Source organism: Marmota marmota, unplaced genomic scaffold (assembly GCF_001458135.2).
Source record: "Marmota marmota marmota unplaced genomic scaffold, marMar, whole genome shotgun sequence".
Taxonomy (NCBI): Eukaryota; Metazoa; Chordata; class Mammalia; order Rodentia; family Sciuridae; genus Marmota; species Marmota marmota.
This window is the reverse complement of record NW_026000261.1, coordinates 8,016,377-8,034,248: the sequence shown is the minus strand read 5'-3', so window position 1 is coordinate 8,034,248 and position 17,872 is coordinate 8,016,377. Positions and strand designations below refer to the sequence as shown.

The 17,872-nt window shown below is 33.3% G+C and overlaps 1 protein-coding gene across 1 annotated transcript in view; it reads left to right on the top strand.

Moving 5' to 3' along the window:
* Positions 1-17,872, top strand: part of Tbc1d8b (TBC1 domain family member 8B) — a 67,567-nt gene that overhangs the window by 10,638 nt on the left and 39,057 nt on the right. Inside the window, exons 2-5 of the mRNA XM_048796870.1 lie at positions 5,426-5,536; positions 7,765-7,935; positions 10,338-10,576; positions 11,242-11,397. Coding sequence (XP_048652827.1) covers positions 5,426-5,536; positions 7,765-7,935; positions 10,338-10,576; positions 11,242-11,397 — 677 coding nt within the window. The remainder of the gene's footprint in view (positions 1-5,425; positions 5,537-7,764; positions 7,936-10,337; positions 10,577-11,241; positions 11,398-17,872) is intronic.

The window sequence follows — 17,872 nt, the reverse complement described above, 5'->3', positions numbered from 1 at the left end:
ATAATTATTAAAGCACGTGATAGGTACATAGAAGTTCTACCATGTAATTAAATTTTTATGTTTGAAAATTTTGTAATACAAAATTAAGGATAAAATAGTATATACAGGTCCTACCTCATATCAATTAAATCAGAATTTGGGGGCTTCAGTATTTTTAAAACTTAAGTTTTAAAAACTCCTCCAAATGATTCCATTTTCTAGTTTAGATTGATAATCACTATCTTGGAAGATAAAAAAATCAAGATTCAGAAAGCTGGATAGGGCTGGGGTTGTGGCTCAGTGGTAGAGTGCTCGTCTAGCATGTGCAAGGCACTGGGTTCGATCCTCAGCACCACATAAAAATAAATAAATATTGTATTGTGTTCAACTACAACTAAAAAGTAAATATTTTTAAAAAATTTAAAAAAGAGCTGGACAAATTGGAATGTTCAGCTGAAATTGGTAAGATAAAATTTAAATGGGGTACATGTAAACTGCATTTTAGTTTTTCATAAAAAGTTGTCAGAACAGATCAGAATACCTAGGTTGGTGCTTATGTTTATCAAAAGGGTCAAAGTATCTCTGATCACAGTTTTAGTATGATAATATGAGGTAGTGGCCAATAAATCTAGTATAATAATCTTAGACTGTATTAGAAGAACTATGGAGCCCACAGTATAAAACACCTGTTTTTGTTCAGACCTTATCTGATATTCAGGTTTGAATGACACATTTTAAAAGAACCTTTGACAAACAAGTACATTAAGAGAATAGTGTAAGAAATAATAAGAGACTTGGACAATCTCATAATCAGTTAAAAGAGCCTGATATATTGTACACTAGAAGAAAAGAATAAGAGAAAATAGGATATCTATATTCATAATATTTGAAGATCTATTACATTCAATAGAGTATGTTTTGTATTATCCTGAGGTTGCAACGAAAAAGAATTTTATTTATCTTAACAAAAGCCTTCCTTTTCCTTTTTATTTATTTATTTTGACAAGTAAACATGGCTGGCTTTGTTTTTCTATCAAGTGTTAAAAAGTATCTATTGTAAAATTTTCAAAAATTATGTATAAATACAAAAAGTATTGATCACCCATGATCTCAATGCCCAGAGAAAACTGACTAATCAGGCCTGGCTAGCTAATGTGTGAGGCCCACTGCAAAATGAAAATTAAATCTCCTTGTTCAAAAATTAAAGACTTTTGTCAGGCCTGGTGGCATACACCTGTAATCCCAGCTACTTAAGATGCTGAATCAGGAAAATTGCAAGTTTGAGGTCAGTATGGTGAAACTTAGTAAGACCCTGTCTCATAAAATAAAATATGCAGGAGTTGTAGCTCAGTAGTAGAACTCCCCTTGGGCTCAATCCCCAGTACCACACACACACACAAAAAAAAAAAAAAAATTAAGAATTTCAGGACAGTAACAACAGAGCATTAAGCCATGTACAAGGTCCTTCTCAGCACTGGGTCCTATGCATAAATCATAAGCCCTAGAAATTATCATATTTTGATATATAAATATTTCCATATTTTTGAAAGGACTTTCTAATTAATAGAAATGCTCACCAGTGTCATAGGCTGCCTTGGGAGATGTAAAGTCTGGAGTTACTCAAGGATAAAGCTAGACTTTCTGTCAGGGATGCTGTAGAAGAAATGAATGTGATGAAGGTTGGATTACATGACCTGTTGGCATATTTTTTTTCTCCAAAGTCTACAGTTCTTTATCCAGCCTAAAAAATGGTGCTTGAACAATAATCATTGTTTGTAAAAAAAAAAAGGTGCCAAATATTTTAAGAAACATAGAACCTGTATTTTTGTTATGTTTCTGTGACATTTAATAAAAAGTATTTCACATCAATTATGGGGGTGAGTTTCCTCAAGAAGGTGGTGGTTTTAGTCAGATTTTGTGTCTCTGATCAAAATACCTGACAAGGATAAATTAAAGGAGGGAAGGTTTATTTGGGGGCTACAGTTTCAGAGGTCTTGGTCCTTTGACTCAATTGCTCTGGGCCCAAAATGAGGCAAAGCATTATGGGGGAAGAGTCCAGTGGAGGAAAGCTACTTAGCTTATGGCAGGGTTAGGAAGCAGAGAGGGGTGGGTGGAAGGGGCCATAGGGAGATGCACCCTTTCAGGACATGTCCCCATGACACACCTTCTCCAGCCCAACTGCCTACAGTTACCATTCAAACTAGGATGGCGTGATTAGGTTATAGCTCTCATAATCTAATCACGTTGCTTCTTAATATTCCTGTGTTAACACAGGAGCTTTTGGAGGACCCCTCATATTCCAGTCATAACAGTGGGTGTCACTTGTATGGCAAGATGCTACCAAAGCTTCATAGACCTTTACCAGGATCTAGAGCATTGATTGCTACCTTACTTAGTTATAGTCAAAGGCTGATTTTAATTGATATTTTTAAAATCTCTTGTTATGTTATGCAGTGGACAGACAGTATCTATACTCTTCCCAATTCAGTATAGCCATAGGATTTCCCAGGTGCAGGCTGGTTCGTGACCTTGAATAATCAGGTTGTTAGATGATAAACCTCTCTGTGTATGGAAAAGCAACCCAATGTTGTCTGCTTATCTTCTTGTACTTTTATAACAATATTGGCACATATTAATTCCTGAATGACTTGCAGAGACTTGATGATGATTACAGCTTAATGAGCTGGAAGTGTTCCCTGAGTGACTGTAATTGTATTCTTATGCTAGCTTCCAAATTATTTGTTGCATAGTTTATATTAACTGCCTACTTTCATGCACTTACAAAAACTGAACATTTTCCTTTTTTACATAGTCTAATGCCCATATAATCTTGTAAACATTTCTGCTGCAAAAAATGGCCTTTCTTGCCAGTGATTTTGACCACCTTATCCTCAGTCTCAAAACTTATCAGAGTACTAATTGTTATATCACTCAGGAATGATTCCATGCCTCTTCTTTCTTTCCGCTGTCTCCTCACACTTCCACACTGCCACTGTTATCTTTCACCTGAGCCAAATTTTTATTTACCCCCTTTGTTTTTTCTCTACTACTTTTTACAGTATGTGTGAATACAGAAATAGGTGTGAGCTAGTTTTGTTACAAATCTTGTAAAATAAATAAATAAATGGTTTTCTTTATAAATTTGAAATTTTCTTTTTGAAACCTTTTTTTAGAATTTAAATTCTTGGAAGAGAAAATTATCAATAGCTAAAACTGTCCAGCTTTAATTTGAAATTATAATTCCTTTATATTGACAATTTTGTCTATATATTTATATACACATTTATTTATACACACTTGGTTCTATTTTTCAACCTGGAGACATTTACCTCTTTTAGCTTTCTTTCATCGTCACTCTTTTATCTTACTTTTTAATGTTTTCACTCTCTTGCCTTCTTGTTGAGAACATTCTCCTTTTCTCCATTTCTTGACACTCCATTCCAAACACTTTCTCTTAGGACACTGTCCATATATGTTAAGTCCCATTTGTCTTTTCCTTGATCAAATCTCCAGTTTCTCTCAGTCACTACTTAACCACTGAAAGTGATAAGGTTATATTTCCTTTTATCCCCAAATCCTTCAATAATTCTCTCATTATTAATTGAAGTATCATCATTTCCTCTGTCCTGCCTCCTCATTCCTGTTCTCTCTTCCCCAAATCTTCCTTTTCTATAATACTTGTTTGGGTCTTCTGATTTCTGTTTTATAAACAAAATTTTCAGTTCATAATTTCACTTTCTTTTTTTCTTTTCTTTTTGCAGCGCTGAGGATTCAACCCAGGGCCTTCTGTATGCTGGGCCAGAGCTATAGCATTGAGCTACATCTCCAGCCCATATCCTAACTTTTTATTATCACATAACTTCTTTTCTATATCATCTATATGTTGCCATTTCAAGTGTTTTCTCTCTTGATACTTTGTCCCCATTCTCAAAATACTCTGTCAGATTTCTAACTCATAGTATGCTATATTTGTGACCCATTTTCACTTTTAAAAAAATCTATTCCTATATCCACTCTTTCTGATCTTTTTAGCTGAGCCAAATTTCCCTTTATCTCTTTGTTTATCTTCTAATCCTGTAATTTACTTTCCTCTATGCTTATAATAACTTTCTATCTCACATCTATCAACTTACATATATTCTCATTTAAAGTTTACTTGAAATCTTAACTCTGCTTAAGTGGGAAAAGAGCCCAAAGCCTGATTTATATATTTTTTCAAAAATCTGTATGCTAAATTAAAGGGAAATACCTCATGGAGTAAAATCAAAATCCAAAAATCAAAGCTTCTGGGAAAGAAAGTAGATTTAATAAGTCAAGGCCATCCCATTGATACAGTTAAGTGAACAAACTATGTCCTTATTGTGCCCAGCATATGTTGAAAGTTAAGGATACAGACTCAGAGGTAGAAAACATGGTTATTGTCTCCAGACCTAATAATCTAGATAAGGAGAAACAAATAATTATACATGAAACATTTAGAAAGTAGTTGTAATAACCAGTCTAATTACCTAATGCTAGGTTGTATAATGTGGAACTGAAGTGTTATAAGTGTTCAGAGAAAAGGAAAGCATTAGTGCTTGGGGTTGCTAATGAAGATTTCATGTGGGAAGTGTGTCTTAAAGAAAATATAGAATTTGGATTAGCTGTACTTGAATAGAAGAATTTTGTTAGCATTACTTAGTAAAAAGATAATTGTTTAGCAAAGACCCTAGGGGAGAAATTAGCTATTAGTTTAAGAAAATATCAAACTTTGTTCTAGGAAGTAGCAGGAAATATAATTAGATAATTAAAGTTGGACTAATTGAGTAAGAGCCTTGAATTCCAAATAGAGGAATTACAAAATGTTAAAAAGAAAATCCCTTCATTAAAGTATTGTTAATCAAGGTTTTGTCTTATTTAAATATTTAAGATTTTCTTAAATAATAATACATTTAACTAATATTGAGTGCTTTGCTGTGTGCTAAGCATTGTCCTAAGTGCTTTATATGTAATAATTCACTTAATCTTTACAGCAACCATTTGTGGTAGGTTTTCTTTACTCTCCTTATTTTATAAATGTGGATAAATGCAGGTACTCAAGTGGACACAAGTGACAGAGGCAGGATTCATATACAGGTAGTCCGTGGTGCCCAATTTTATATTCTTACCTATTATACAAACAACCTTGTGGAGGAGGTGTATATAAATGCTGCAGATACATTGTGAGAATTGGACAATTGAACTGAACTTACTCGCTAATTGAAAGATATTTTTCTCAAACACTACTCATATTAGAACATGATAATCTTTTCATCCCAAATATATTTTTTTCTTTAAAAACATTATTAAAAGGCTCTTTGGGCTAGAAAAGTTGAAAAACAAATTCATTAGTTTTGTCACATGAAGTGGTATTGATTTTATTTGTCTCTTGGAAAGTTTAGTTTCAGCAATCTTTCTATTACAACAGGGCTTCTGGTTGGGACTCTTGATTCAGTCTTGGACTCTACTGCTAAAGTAGCTCCATTTCGCATCTTACACCAGACACCAGATTCTCAAGTTTACTTGTCAATTGCATGTGGTGAGTATGATTTTTAAAATGTATTACTCAAATTGAGTAAGGATACTAAAAAAACTGAATGTTCAAATTTATTTCTACTCCTCAATTGTTTTGAGATTTAGAAATTAGTTAAATGTGCAAATCTGCTTTGGGAGAGTATTAAGATCTCTGTTTATTTAAGGATAAGAGAATACTAGGAATTTTTAAATCTAGTGATGTTAATCCCCAGCACTGCAAAAAGGAAAAAAAAAATCGAGTGATGTAAGAAACTAGAAGCATGTTATCCAACAGTGCTGATTCTGAGCAGATTTTGGTCAGTACTACTGCTGGATGATTCATTTTTTCAAGTTATTTCTGCTTCATTCAACTGTTAGAAAGAAGGAACCTTCCCTGTGAAATATTTATTTCATATATTTCATTTCTAATAACTCAAATGAGGAAGATGTGAAGTTAAATGTGATCCCAAAACTTAAAGCTTGTCCCATAAAGAAGTAGAAGACTGAAAAATTGAACCTTTTTTTTTTTAATTCATACACCTACTTTCTCAAAAAAGGCATCATATCCTTAAAATGTGAATATTCTTTCCTGCTACATATTCTTTCATGCTGGGGTAGTTCAGATGTTTCCACATGTATATTGTGGGTAGGAAAGGAATTGTGATAATTCTTTTTAATAAAACAAGTCAAAATAAGTTTTTAAATACCCACAGTGACAGTTTGTTCTTGTTTTTTGATGCTATTGTATTGCTGGTCCAAATTAGAATCTCAGATTTCTAGATTTATGGCCTTTTTATGTTGAAGTACTGCCTTTTTTTCTTTTTTACTCTTCTCTTCTAATATAGATATACTTTTAAAAAGCAAAAGATATGAATTTCTAGACATGTCATATGTATGAATATACAATGTATAATTAATTTTTGTCTCCTGGTTCTTTTAAATTGAATGCCAGTTGAACTAAATAACGAGGACATTACAAAAATTCTATAACCTCAACTCTAAATCTGATTGGTTGAAATTATTTAGAAACAAATGTCCTTTCTACTTAAAAAAATAAAGGATGATTATATAACATATTCTCCCAAGTTAAGCTGATGCAGAAATATAGTAATTACCTGTGAGTGAGCTTTCATGTACATAAAAGATCAAAATAAAGGCTTTAAAATTTCCTCATGGCTCTTATTTATAGATCTTTTCTTGGTATGGCAACTTTAGTAACATGATTGCAATTCTAACTGAATTTTAGAAAATAAACAATTTGGCAGTTTCAATAACTATTTTAATGTGTCAGTCTCCATATATTATAAAATTTTCTAGCTGGGTGTGGGTGCATGCCTCTAATCCCAATGATGCAGGAGGTTTAGATAGGAGGATCGCAAGTTTGAGACCAGACTTAGCAACTTAGTGAGGCCCTAAGCAACTAAGCAAGGCCCTGTTTCAAAATAAAAAATAAAAAGGACTGGGGATGTGGCTCAGTGGTAAAGCACCCCTGGGTTCAATCCCTAAAACAAAAAATAATATTCTAAGAGGTCAAGATACTTCTTTTTAAATGATAGTTGTATTATCCTTGATTCTGGGAAGACCTTAAAGGTAGATGGGGGTAAGGGGAGACTGATAGACATTGCTAAAGCAATTTAGAACTAATATTTAATCTGATTTTCAATAAACCACCTAACACTGATTCAGTAAGCCACATGCATTTAACCTTGCTACAGGTTTTCTAACCTCATTCATGAAATTGCTGTAAGTTTACTAAGTTATTTAACATATGGGGTAACTGAACAGAGGTTTCATAAATTGAGTGGCCACAGTTGAAATCCACATTTACACAGCGTTCCTAGGATCATCATATGCATGCTGTTTTCAGCCATACAGATGGGCAACATAATGCTAGTTGTGTTATTTGAAGATCAAGGATTAAATTATGTATGTATATTTTCTGGTATTTTACATGTCCTCAAAAGATAATATGCATCAGTTATGTTATATTGTTTACAGAATTTTATCTTTTTTGTGTGAGCTATAATTAATTTTTCCCCTTTCATTATATATTATATTATTTCTATTTATAATGACAAATATATTCATGTCCACATATGAAGAGGAAATAGAATTAATGTAATACCTTTATTCATTTATGACTATCATTTCTGAAAGTGAGCAGATACATTCCTTTTAAAGTAAGCTTGTAAATATCAACAGCCATTTTGTTGTGACTTCCCTTGAGTCATATTCTCTTATGTTATTAATCAGGAGCCAACAGAGAAGAAATAACCCAGCATTGGGATTGGTTGGAACAAAATATCATGAAGACCTTATCTGTGTTTGATTCAAATGAAGATATTACTAATTTTGTACAAGGAAAGATACGAGTAAGTGGTATAGATACATTTTGTAAATGGAATACTAAAACCTTTGACCATCTTTTATGAGGATCAGAAGTTATATGGAAGATCATTCTTTTTTTGTATTTTTTATTTAGAGACAGAGTCTCACTGAGTTTTTTAAGGCCTTGCTTACTTGCTGAGGCTGGCTTTGGACTCTTAATCCTCTTGCCTCAGCCTCTGGAGCTGCTTAGATTCTAGGCATGTGCCACCATGCTCAGCTGGAAGGTCATTCTTTTACTAGCACTTTTCAGGATTGGTAGAACCACACATATGATTGCCAGAATAATGCTTAGGAAAACTAAAGCTGAGCTGGAGGTATACCTCAGTGGTAGAGTGCTTGCTAGCCTAGTATAAGGCCCTGGATTCCATTCCCAGCACCACCAGAAAAGAGAGAGGGAATATTAATTGTAAAGCCAGTGGTTTGTCATTGGTGCCCATGTAAGTATTTTTAGTGATATTTTCATTTCAATGTCTCTGGAGTTTAGAGTTTGAGTAAAACCTTTGTTCAAAAGAAAATGAAAACATTTAATACTTTTTTTGTGGTAGCTTCTTGAGGCATTACAAAAATCCTAGTACAAAAAAAAAAAATTCTGCTTGCCTCTGCCCTAAGGGGGGGAAATATATATATATATATATAAAATATAAACATATATATTTAAAAAATTCTGCTTACCACTATCCTAAAAGAAATTATATATATATATATATATCTGTTANTATATATATACATATATATATATGTATATATATAGGACTGGATGGATATATATATATTTAGTTAGTTTTAGGAGGATACAATATCTTTATTTTATTTTTAAGTGATGCTGAGGATTGAACCCAGTGCCTCATGCATGCTAGGCAAGCACTCTACCGCTGAGCCACAACCCCAGACCCATCCATCCAGTCCTTTTAATGCATTATTTTTTTGAAACACAATACCTTTATTTTATTTACGTGTTGTTGAGGATCAAACCCAGTGCCTCGCACATGCTAGGCGAGCGCTCTACTGTTGAGCCACAACCCCAGCCCCAAATGCATATTTTTTTAATTTGAAAAAAAAATATATGAATGGGACTGAACATGACATAGTTTTTTCTCTTACTATAATATGTCACAGACACCTTTCTGTTCATATAAATGGACCACAATCATTCTTTTAAATAATAGTGAAGTAACCTGTCAAATTACAATTTACATAAGGTAAAAATTAACATGGTTCCTGGTCATATTTGTCAAGATTATTTTGAAGACATGTTAAAATACCACATTCAAATAGTATATGTGGGAAGGATGAATTTAGTTTTAACTGGGTTGGATTTGAGTTAGAACTTTCATAATTTACTTATTACTCCAGATGGCATTACTGCTTAGCAAAAGTATTTAGTGCCCCTAGGAAAATTATACTATTGAAAGCAATTGCTTTTTTATTTATATATTTATGTATCAGTTAACAAGTCATTTGTATTTATTAAGTACTATTCTGTGCACAACCCTATACAAGCAATGTTGTTTTAGCCTGCCTCTATTTGGGGTATTTTTAAACATTGGTTTAAATTTTCATTTCACTTAATTTCAGTACTCTCTTATGGACTGTTCTTACTCTCTAAATATTTTTTTTTTGCGGGGGAGGTACTGGGGATTGAACTCAGGGGCACTCAACCACTGAGCCACATCCCCAGTCCTGTTTTGTATTTTATTTAGAGACAGGGTCTCATTGAGTTGCTTAGTGTCTCGCCATTGCTAAGGCTGGCTTTGAACTCCTAATCCTCCTGTCTCAGCCTCCCAAGCCACTGGGATTACAGGTGTTCGCCACCACACCCAGCTTCCTCTCTAAATTTTGATGCCATAAATTTTCTTTTGTTTGAAATGGGTAACTCTTGATTTTCTGATGACCAAATATGTAAATTATTGTCTGCTGAGAATGGTTTTAGTCAAGTTGCATATTATGAATATATAATAATATAATGATAGTCTTCCAGCAAATCACTCTACAATAGATGTGTTTAAGACTTGTGCACATTTCAACCTTCTAATAAAATAAATTATAAAAAATAAGAAGTGAAATGCATTTGTTAGGAATCATACTTTTTTCCATTTCAGAATTCATTGAAGAATACAGCATTTTGTATTTAATCTGTCTGCTTTGTTTTATTTTTATTTTTAGTACTGGGGAATGAAGTCAGGGGTGCTTCACCACTGAACTACATCCCCAGCCCTTTATATTTATTTATTTTTATTTTGAGAAAGGGTCTCAGTAAGTTGCTTAGGGTCTTTCTAAATTTCTGAGGCTAACCTTGAAGTTGTGATCCTCCTGCCTAGGCCTCCCAAATTGCTGGGATTACAGGCATGCACTACTGCACCTGGCTACTCTGTCTCATGTACAGTGTATTTAAATTAATCAATACAGGCATGTCATATACTTTAGAATCATCATTTGAGCCACTCTCCCCCTTTTGTTTCTTTCTTACAGGGGTTTGGAAAACAGAGCCCACAGTGAGCAATTTAATGCCTTTTTTAGGCTGCCCAAAGAGGAGACTTTGAAAGAAGTACATGAATGTTTGTTATGGGTACCATTCAGCCACTTCAATACTCATGGAAAAATGTGCATCTCAGAAAATTATATCTGCTTTGCTAGCCAGGATGGCAATCTGTGTAGCGTAATCATTCCTTTACGAGAGGTAACGTTAATTTGGTTACATATCAATTTTTAGTTTGCAAAATGTCATGTAATAACAAAAATTAATAGAAACTCAAAATGCAAAACCTTTTAGTAATTTAAAATAATCATTTTCTGTGTTCAGTATTATTCTTCAGGCTAAAAGTACTAGCTTTTGAGATATTCTCAATTCCTTTTAGTAACACCTTATACTTATTACTGAAAGTGAAACTAGAAAAACAAATTAAAACCACAAATGGGCTTGAACATTCAGATATTTAAAACATGAATATCAAAATTTAGAATGTCACATTTGATGAACTTGCTCAGAAAGAATAGAATTGATGGCTTTTATGTAAGTCAGAAATAAATTTTCAGTGTTCAGCAGTGAATAATTTTCATTATTATTACCAATCTTAAAGGCCACGCGTTACTTAAACCTCTTCTTTGAGAATGAATTAACTTGCACTGAGGTTAATTATATCATTTATGCAACTAGTCCCTTCCTTCCTTCCTCCCTCCCTCCCTCCCTCCCTCCTGTGATTGAACAAAGTCTGTTTCTTAGTAGATTGTTCCATGGACTAAAACTTTTAGCCACAAAAGAGTAAGCCAAACACATTTTATCTGAAGGTATCACCAATAAGGGGAAAATGTGAATCTCTTATTTATCTTTTCACTCCCCTCCAGGTCTTAGCAATAGATAAGACAGATGATTCCAGTAAATCTGTCATCATTAGCATCAAAGGAAAAACAGCATTTCGCTTCAATGAAGTTAAAGACTTTGAGCAACTGGTGGCAAAACTCAGCCTCAAGTGTCGGGCAGCTTCAACTCATAGCACAGAGGTAATTAATATAGCAATTAAATAATTTTGGAAAGAAATCATTGTGTTTCATATGTTCTTTTCTTTCAGAAGAAATTCATAGTACCTTTACTATTCATACCTATGTTTATTTTTTTTCAAGACTGAATCTAGAAACTCATACTTTTAAAAATATTATTGGATCTTTCTACTGTATTTGCTGTTTTTCATAGAAACACACCTTCTATCTTTACATAATTTGTTTTTAATGTATCTATTAATTTTTTGTAGTTGTAGACAGAAGTATGCCTTTTTTTTATGTGGTGCTAAGGATCAAATTCAGTGCCTCACCCATGCCAGACAACTGCTCTGCCATTGAGCTACAGCCCCAGCCCTCATAATTTTTTTTGAACAACTCATACTACACTGGAGAATTCAACAAGGCCTTGAAAAATGATCTTTCTCTTATTGCTGCAGAGATCTCAATTTTAAACCAGTCTGAATATCTTTTATATTTTAACTAGCACATTTGCCTCATTTACATAATCTAGCCCAAAGCAAAATAGTGGCATATCCCTTTACTTACAAACTATTAGAGCAGACAAATATTCTTGGCAAAGAGTGGTTAAGAGCCTGATTTTGATGTTTAGTATGTTCATGGAAATGTGGACAGATTGAATTCAGATGAATTTTTTTCAGTTCCCAGAAACATCATGTCTTAATAATTTGATAAAGCTTAGCAAATTGCAACTATTTATATTTTAATTAAAGATTCAAAGAAAAAAATTAATATTGGCTTTGCTCGTTATATTTTATTTGGACTGAAATATAGAGCCTTTTCCCACTTTCTGCAGAGTACAAGCTGAAAATAATATCCTAATTTAATTATAATGCAGTATTGATAAGACTAAATTTCCCTTTGAAAAACCACAATGAAGAAAATATAATTTAAGAAATATATATCATCTCAGTTGCAGACACAGAATCTGTATGTTGGCTGTCAGGAGGTTTTCTTGCCCGACTTTCTCTCTCACTCTTTTAGTATGTACCCAAAATATTTCTTAGTTTTATGTGAAAACACAAGTAAAATCTGATCAGTTTGGTAGTTTTTCTCCCTGCGCTACCACTGCCCAATATTGTCCTTGTCTTATTTCAGATAGTCTTTATGTTAGATCCAATGTTCTACTTATGTTTCCATTTCCTTTAATTTATCTGCCTCCCCAGAACCTAGAGAACTGGAATTTTCCCCTGACAACTCATGTGTCTCTAGTAGCTGAGTATGCTCGGTTGTCAAAAAAGGATTTTGTTTCAAAATATGTTTACCATCTTTCCAGATATGTCAGAATTATAAGGTTTTCTATTTTTTTCTTACCCATTTTTAGAGGTTTTATAAAGATGTGTACAAAATACCAATCAGTACACTGATTTGCTTGGAATTATCTCTTTTGTGGGGAGAGGGGTACAGGGAATTGAACTCAGGGACACTTGGCCACTGAGCCACATCTCCAGCCCTATTTTGTATTTTAAACTTACTGAGTTGCATAGCACCCTGCTTTTTTGCTGAGGCTGGCTTTGAACTCGCTATCCTCCTGCCTCAGCCTCCTGAGCCACTGCCACCATGCCCTGCGAAATATATCTTTTTTTTTAATATTTTTTTTTAGTTGTTGATGGACCTTTATTTCATTTATTTACTTATATGTGGTGCTGAGAATTGAACCCAGTGCCTCACACATGCTAGGCAGGTGCTCTACCACTGAGCCAAAACCCTAGCCTGAAATATATCTTTTAATTGTCCTAATATTCTTTTTTCACTGAAGATTTTTTCATAGCAATGACGAGAAATATTGACTATTTTAATATTGTCTCTATACATCTAGCTTTATCAATAGTATATTTTAAATATTAGTGAAGGAAAGCTTTTTAAAACAAGAACTATTTCTATTTGATTTCTAAATAAAAGAAATTGTAGCTCTATTATTTTAGAGTTACACCCAGTTTACTGAAACAAAAAGTGCATTTTATAATTTTAACAAACCTGGTTAAATTTTATAAGAAACATTAGACTTTTAAATCTTAATCTCAAAGAATTTAAATAAAATTAAAACATGAATGTAGGAAGGAAGTTAGAAATTTCTTCCTATGAATACATCAAAGATGTGGTACAAAGAACAAATGCTCCCAGAAGTAATTGGGATTATGCATAAACTCAGTTCTGTCCAAATTTGAAATAGGTATCAACTAAAATGTTCCATTTTTATGAGTTATGATAAAACCTGGATGCATAAACAGGTTTTGTAGAATTCTAATCAAGTGTTTAAAAGATATTTTAATCTTTTATTTTTTATGTGAGAGGGGGGTACTGGAGATTGAATCCATAGCTTGCACATGCCAAGCAAGCACTTTACCACTGACTATATCCCAACCCCACTGCTTTTTTTTTTTGAAACAGGGTCTCCAAAATTGCCCTATCTGGCCTCAAACTTGAAATCCTCTTGCCTCAGCCTCCCAAGTAGCCAGAAATACAGTCATGTGTCACCACACTTGATTGATCTCTTACTTTTACTGGCATATATAATTAAGGAATATTATTGGATAATTTTTCAAAACTATGAGATGAAGAAGTATGGGCTTCTTTAACTTAGTTTTTGACAAACTGACCTAAGAATAGAAAGCACTGTTGAAGATCTCTTACTTGAGGCTTTTATTTTTTTTATATTTATTTTTTAGTTATAGGTGGACACAATACCTTTATTTTTATGTGGTGCTGAGGATCAAACCCAGTGCCTCACACATGCTAGGCGAGCACTCTACCTCTGAGCCACAACCCCAGCCCCTGCTTGATGCTTTTAAACTGCATTACAAGTAATCGTAGGAACTATGGAATGTCAAGAAAGGTTAGAAAATGCATTTATGTCTTAAAGTGTTTAGATAGGCAAATAAATACCTTCTACAGATTATCCAAGCATATGCAAATGTGTTTATTTTATTACTTATCATAACCAGCATTATCCCAGTTTCTAAGTTTTTAATTAGAAGTAATATGCTCCAGGAACATTCATTCTACTTGATAGAAGGAGGTATTTCCTGATTCTAAAATGAGGAGTTTTTGGGGTTTTTTTTTTAATTTTAATATTTATTTTTTAGTTTTTTTCAGTGGACACAACATCTTTGTTTATATGTGGTGCTGAGGATCGAACCTAGGCTGCACACATGCCAGGCGAGCGCGCTACCACTTGAGCCACATCCCCAGCCCTAACATGAGGAGTTTTAAGTTATAAAAAACCAGTAGTGGTTTCCTTATTCTATGTAATCAGATAGGAATAATAGTTTAACTCACATAACTAATTTTTGTTTTCCTTTATAAGAATAAGGTAATGTGTTTCCTGTAACTATAATATAAATTAGAAATAGATACTGTAGCTGTGGGAAGTAATAGATTTATTTCTAGGGTAGGAAACCAGAAAGATTTTTAGAAATAAAATTAGCATCCCATTTTCAATTATGGATTATGAATGGGAATTTATTTAAGATAAGCTTCTAATATTTGAGAAAAGTGGGGGGGTTGTATATTTTTGTCTTAATTTTTGTTTTTTCAGGTTAACTCTGGATCCAATCATCATTGTGCCAAGTTTATGAGATAGTCTAATTTAAATCTGATATTTTGTAGTAAGTTTACACATAAATATTAATCTGCCCTATCTTTCCTTTACTGTTAGAGGCATATGCTACTTCTAAACTCTGTCATACACCAAAAATCAAACAGGTTTAAGAATATCTGCCATAAAATAAGCAACCTCTGTTACTTTCTTGCTGTGACTCAGTTTTGCTGAGGCAATAAATGTTTGATGAGCGCCAAGATTATTCCAGTCAGAGTTACAAGAACCTAAATAAACAGATATATAGAATTGGTCTGGATGGATATGAGGTAAAATCTTCCATTCAGAAGAGCCACGGCTGCACCACATACAGACAAAGATGTTGTCACCAGAAGAGCCAGAGCAAAAAAATAAATGTTTAAAAAAATAAGCTTTATTCCTTAAACAATCTATTAAACTCTTTAAATAATTTTAAGTATGAGGGCTAGGGTGTAGCTCAGTGGTAGAGAGCTTGTCTAGCATGCATTAGGCTCTGGGTTCAATCCCTAGTAACTCAAAGATAATAATATGTCAAGTATGAAGTTGTTTTAAGCCACATCTTTGAAGGTGAATATGTTAATTTGATTTTTGAATACTTAGGAGATAATTATGGATACAACTAGCATATTTGTCATCACTCTTATAAATTTATGTGTAGGGTTTCATCACTTAAGAGATTATTTGCTTCTCCTTCTTACACATTTTCCCTGTAGTTTGGATATACTACCAATAGATAATTGGTGCCTCAGTCATATAATGTACCTTGCTTGGGATCTAGACTAAAACTATGAATTTGTCAACATGTATTTGCAACATTTAATTCCTCAATAAAACAGCTAATTTTAATCTTAGGAAGTAAGTTTGTGATGCAGCAAAACAGGTTTTTTTTAAAGGCAACTGTTGTAGTTTGTGCCCTATAATGATTAATCACTAATTTTCCATTATTAGCCTCTTCTGCCATACCCTTTTATTCATTCAGACATTGATTTGAATCGGCCTTTGTAACTTTACCTAGATCCTATCTTAATGTCCAACCCTCCTGGGTCTATTACTGACTTTTCTTGGTTTTAAGCTAAAATGCCACTGGACCGTTCTACTAAGCTGCCACTTTTCCTCCACCTCAATCATGGGCAGTCTTTTCATTTTGCTTAAACTACTAAAGTTTGAGTGATGACCTTGGTAAGCCTTTTTAAGTACCCCTACTAGGAACTCAAGACTTCTGGTATAGTTAATCCACAGAATTTGAGTAATTTTAAAATTACAACTTTGATGATCAGAAAATTCATCTAGAAATGCAAGGGTCTCAAAGAGGACTCACATGCTTTTCATTTTAAAACTTACTATACAACCCTAGTAAACTGTGATACTGGCAAAAGGATAGACATATAGATCACTGTAATAAAAATTGAAAGTCTAGAAGTTATGATCACTTAATTTTTCACAAGGATGGCAAATCAATTCACAGAGGGAAAGTATATTCATTTTTTTAAAAAAAAAAAAAAACAGGGATTGAAACCAGGGGCACTTTACCACTGAGCTACATTCCCAGCCCTTTTTATTTTTCATTTTGAGACATAATCTCATTAAGTTGCTTAGAGTCTTGCTAAATTGTTTAGGATGACTTCAAACTTGTGATCTTCCTGCCTCAGCCTCCCAAATTGCTAGGATTACAGGCATGTGCCACCACACCCTGCTTAGTGTGTAGTCTTTTCAACAGACAGTGGTGGGACCGTGGATATCAAGATACTACATATTAACTCAAAACACACCAGACCTACATTAAAGAGCTGAAACTATAAAACTTGCCAGGTAAACATAGAAGTAAATCTTTATGCCTGTGAATTAGGCAGTTATTTCCTAATTGACAAGATTATGACAAAAGAAAAATGGGTAAATTTGAATACATAAAAAATAAGGACTTTTGTGCTACAAATGATAGTATCAACACAAAAAAAGTTCACAGGATGGGAGAAAATATTTGGACGTTTTATGTCTGATAAGGGACTTCTATGCAGAACATATAAACATCTCTTACACTTCAATAGTAAAAGGTAAACAACACACTTTCTAAAAATATGGAAAAGGGATTTCAATAGCTATTTGTTCAAAGAATATAAATGACCAACAAACACATGAAAGGGTTTTCAGTATCATTAGTCATTAGAGCAATGCAAGACAAAACCATAATGGAATAACATTTCATACTCATCAGAGTGAGTATAATTAAAAAGCCAGATAATAACTGTTGAGGAGGATGTGAAGAAATTGAAAACTTCATACATTGTTGGGAGTATAAAATGGTACAGCCACGTTGGACTACAGTTAAGCAATTCCTCAAAATGTTGAGTGTAGAGTTACCATATGACACAGTAATTTTACTTCAGATTATCTGCCCAAGAGAACTGCAAATAAATGTTCACCCTAATACTTGCTCATGGATGTTTTTAGCCGGATTATTCACAATTACCAAAAAAGTGTAAAAAAGCCATCAAATGATGAATAAAGGAATAAAATATGACATACAGTAGAATATCATTTGGCAATAACAAATGAAATACTGATACATACTATAATATGAATGAACCTTGAAATAAGTTCAAAGAAGTAATAAACAAAAGACTACATATTATATTATTCCATTTATATGAAAAGTCCAGAATAGGTAAATTTATACTGACAGATTAGTTATATAGAACCTGGAATGGGGGGAAGGTCATGGGGGAGGGACTGCAAAGGGATAGGGGATTTATTTTAGGGGTGATGATATCATAATAAACTTAAGATTGTGATGATGGTTGCACAACCCTGAATATATTAGAACCACTGACTTTATGCCATAAATGCATCAATTTTATTATGTTATTTGTATCTTAATTCAGATGC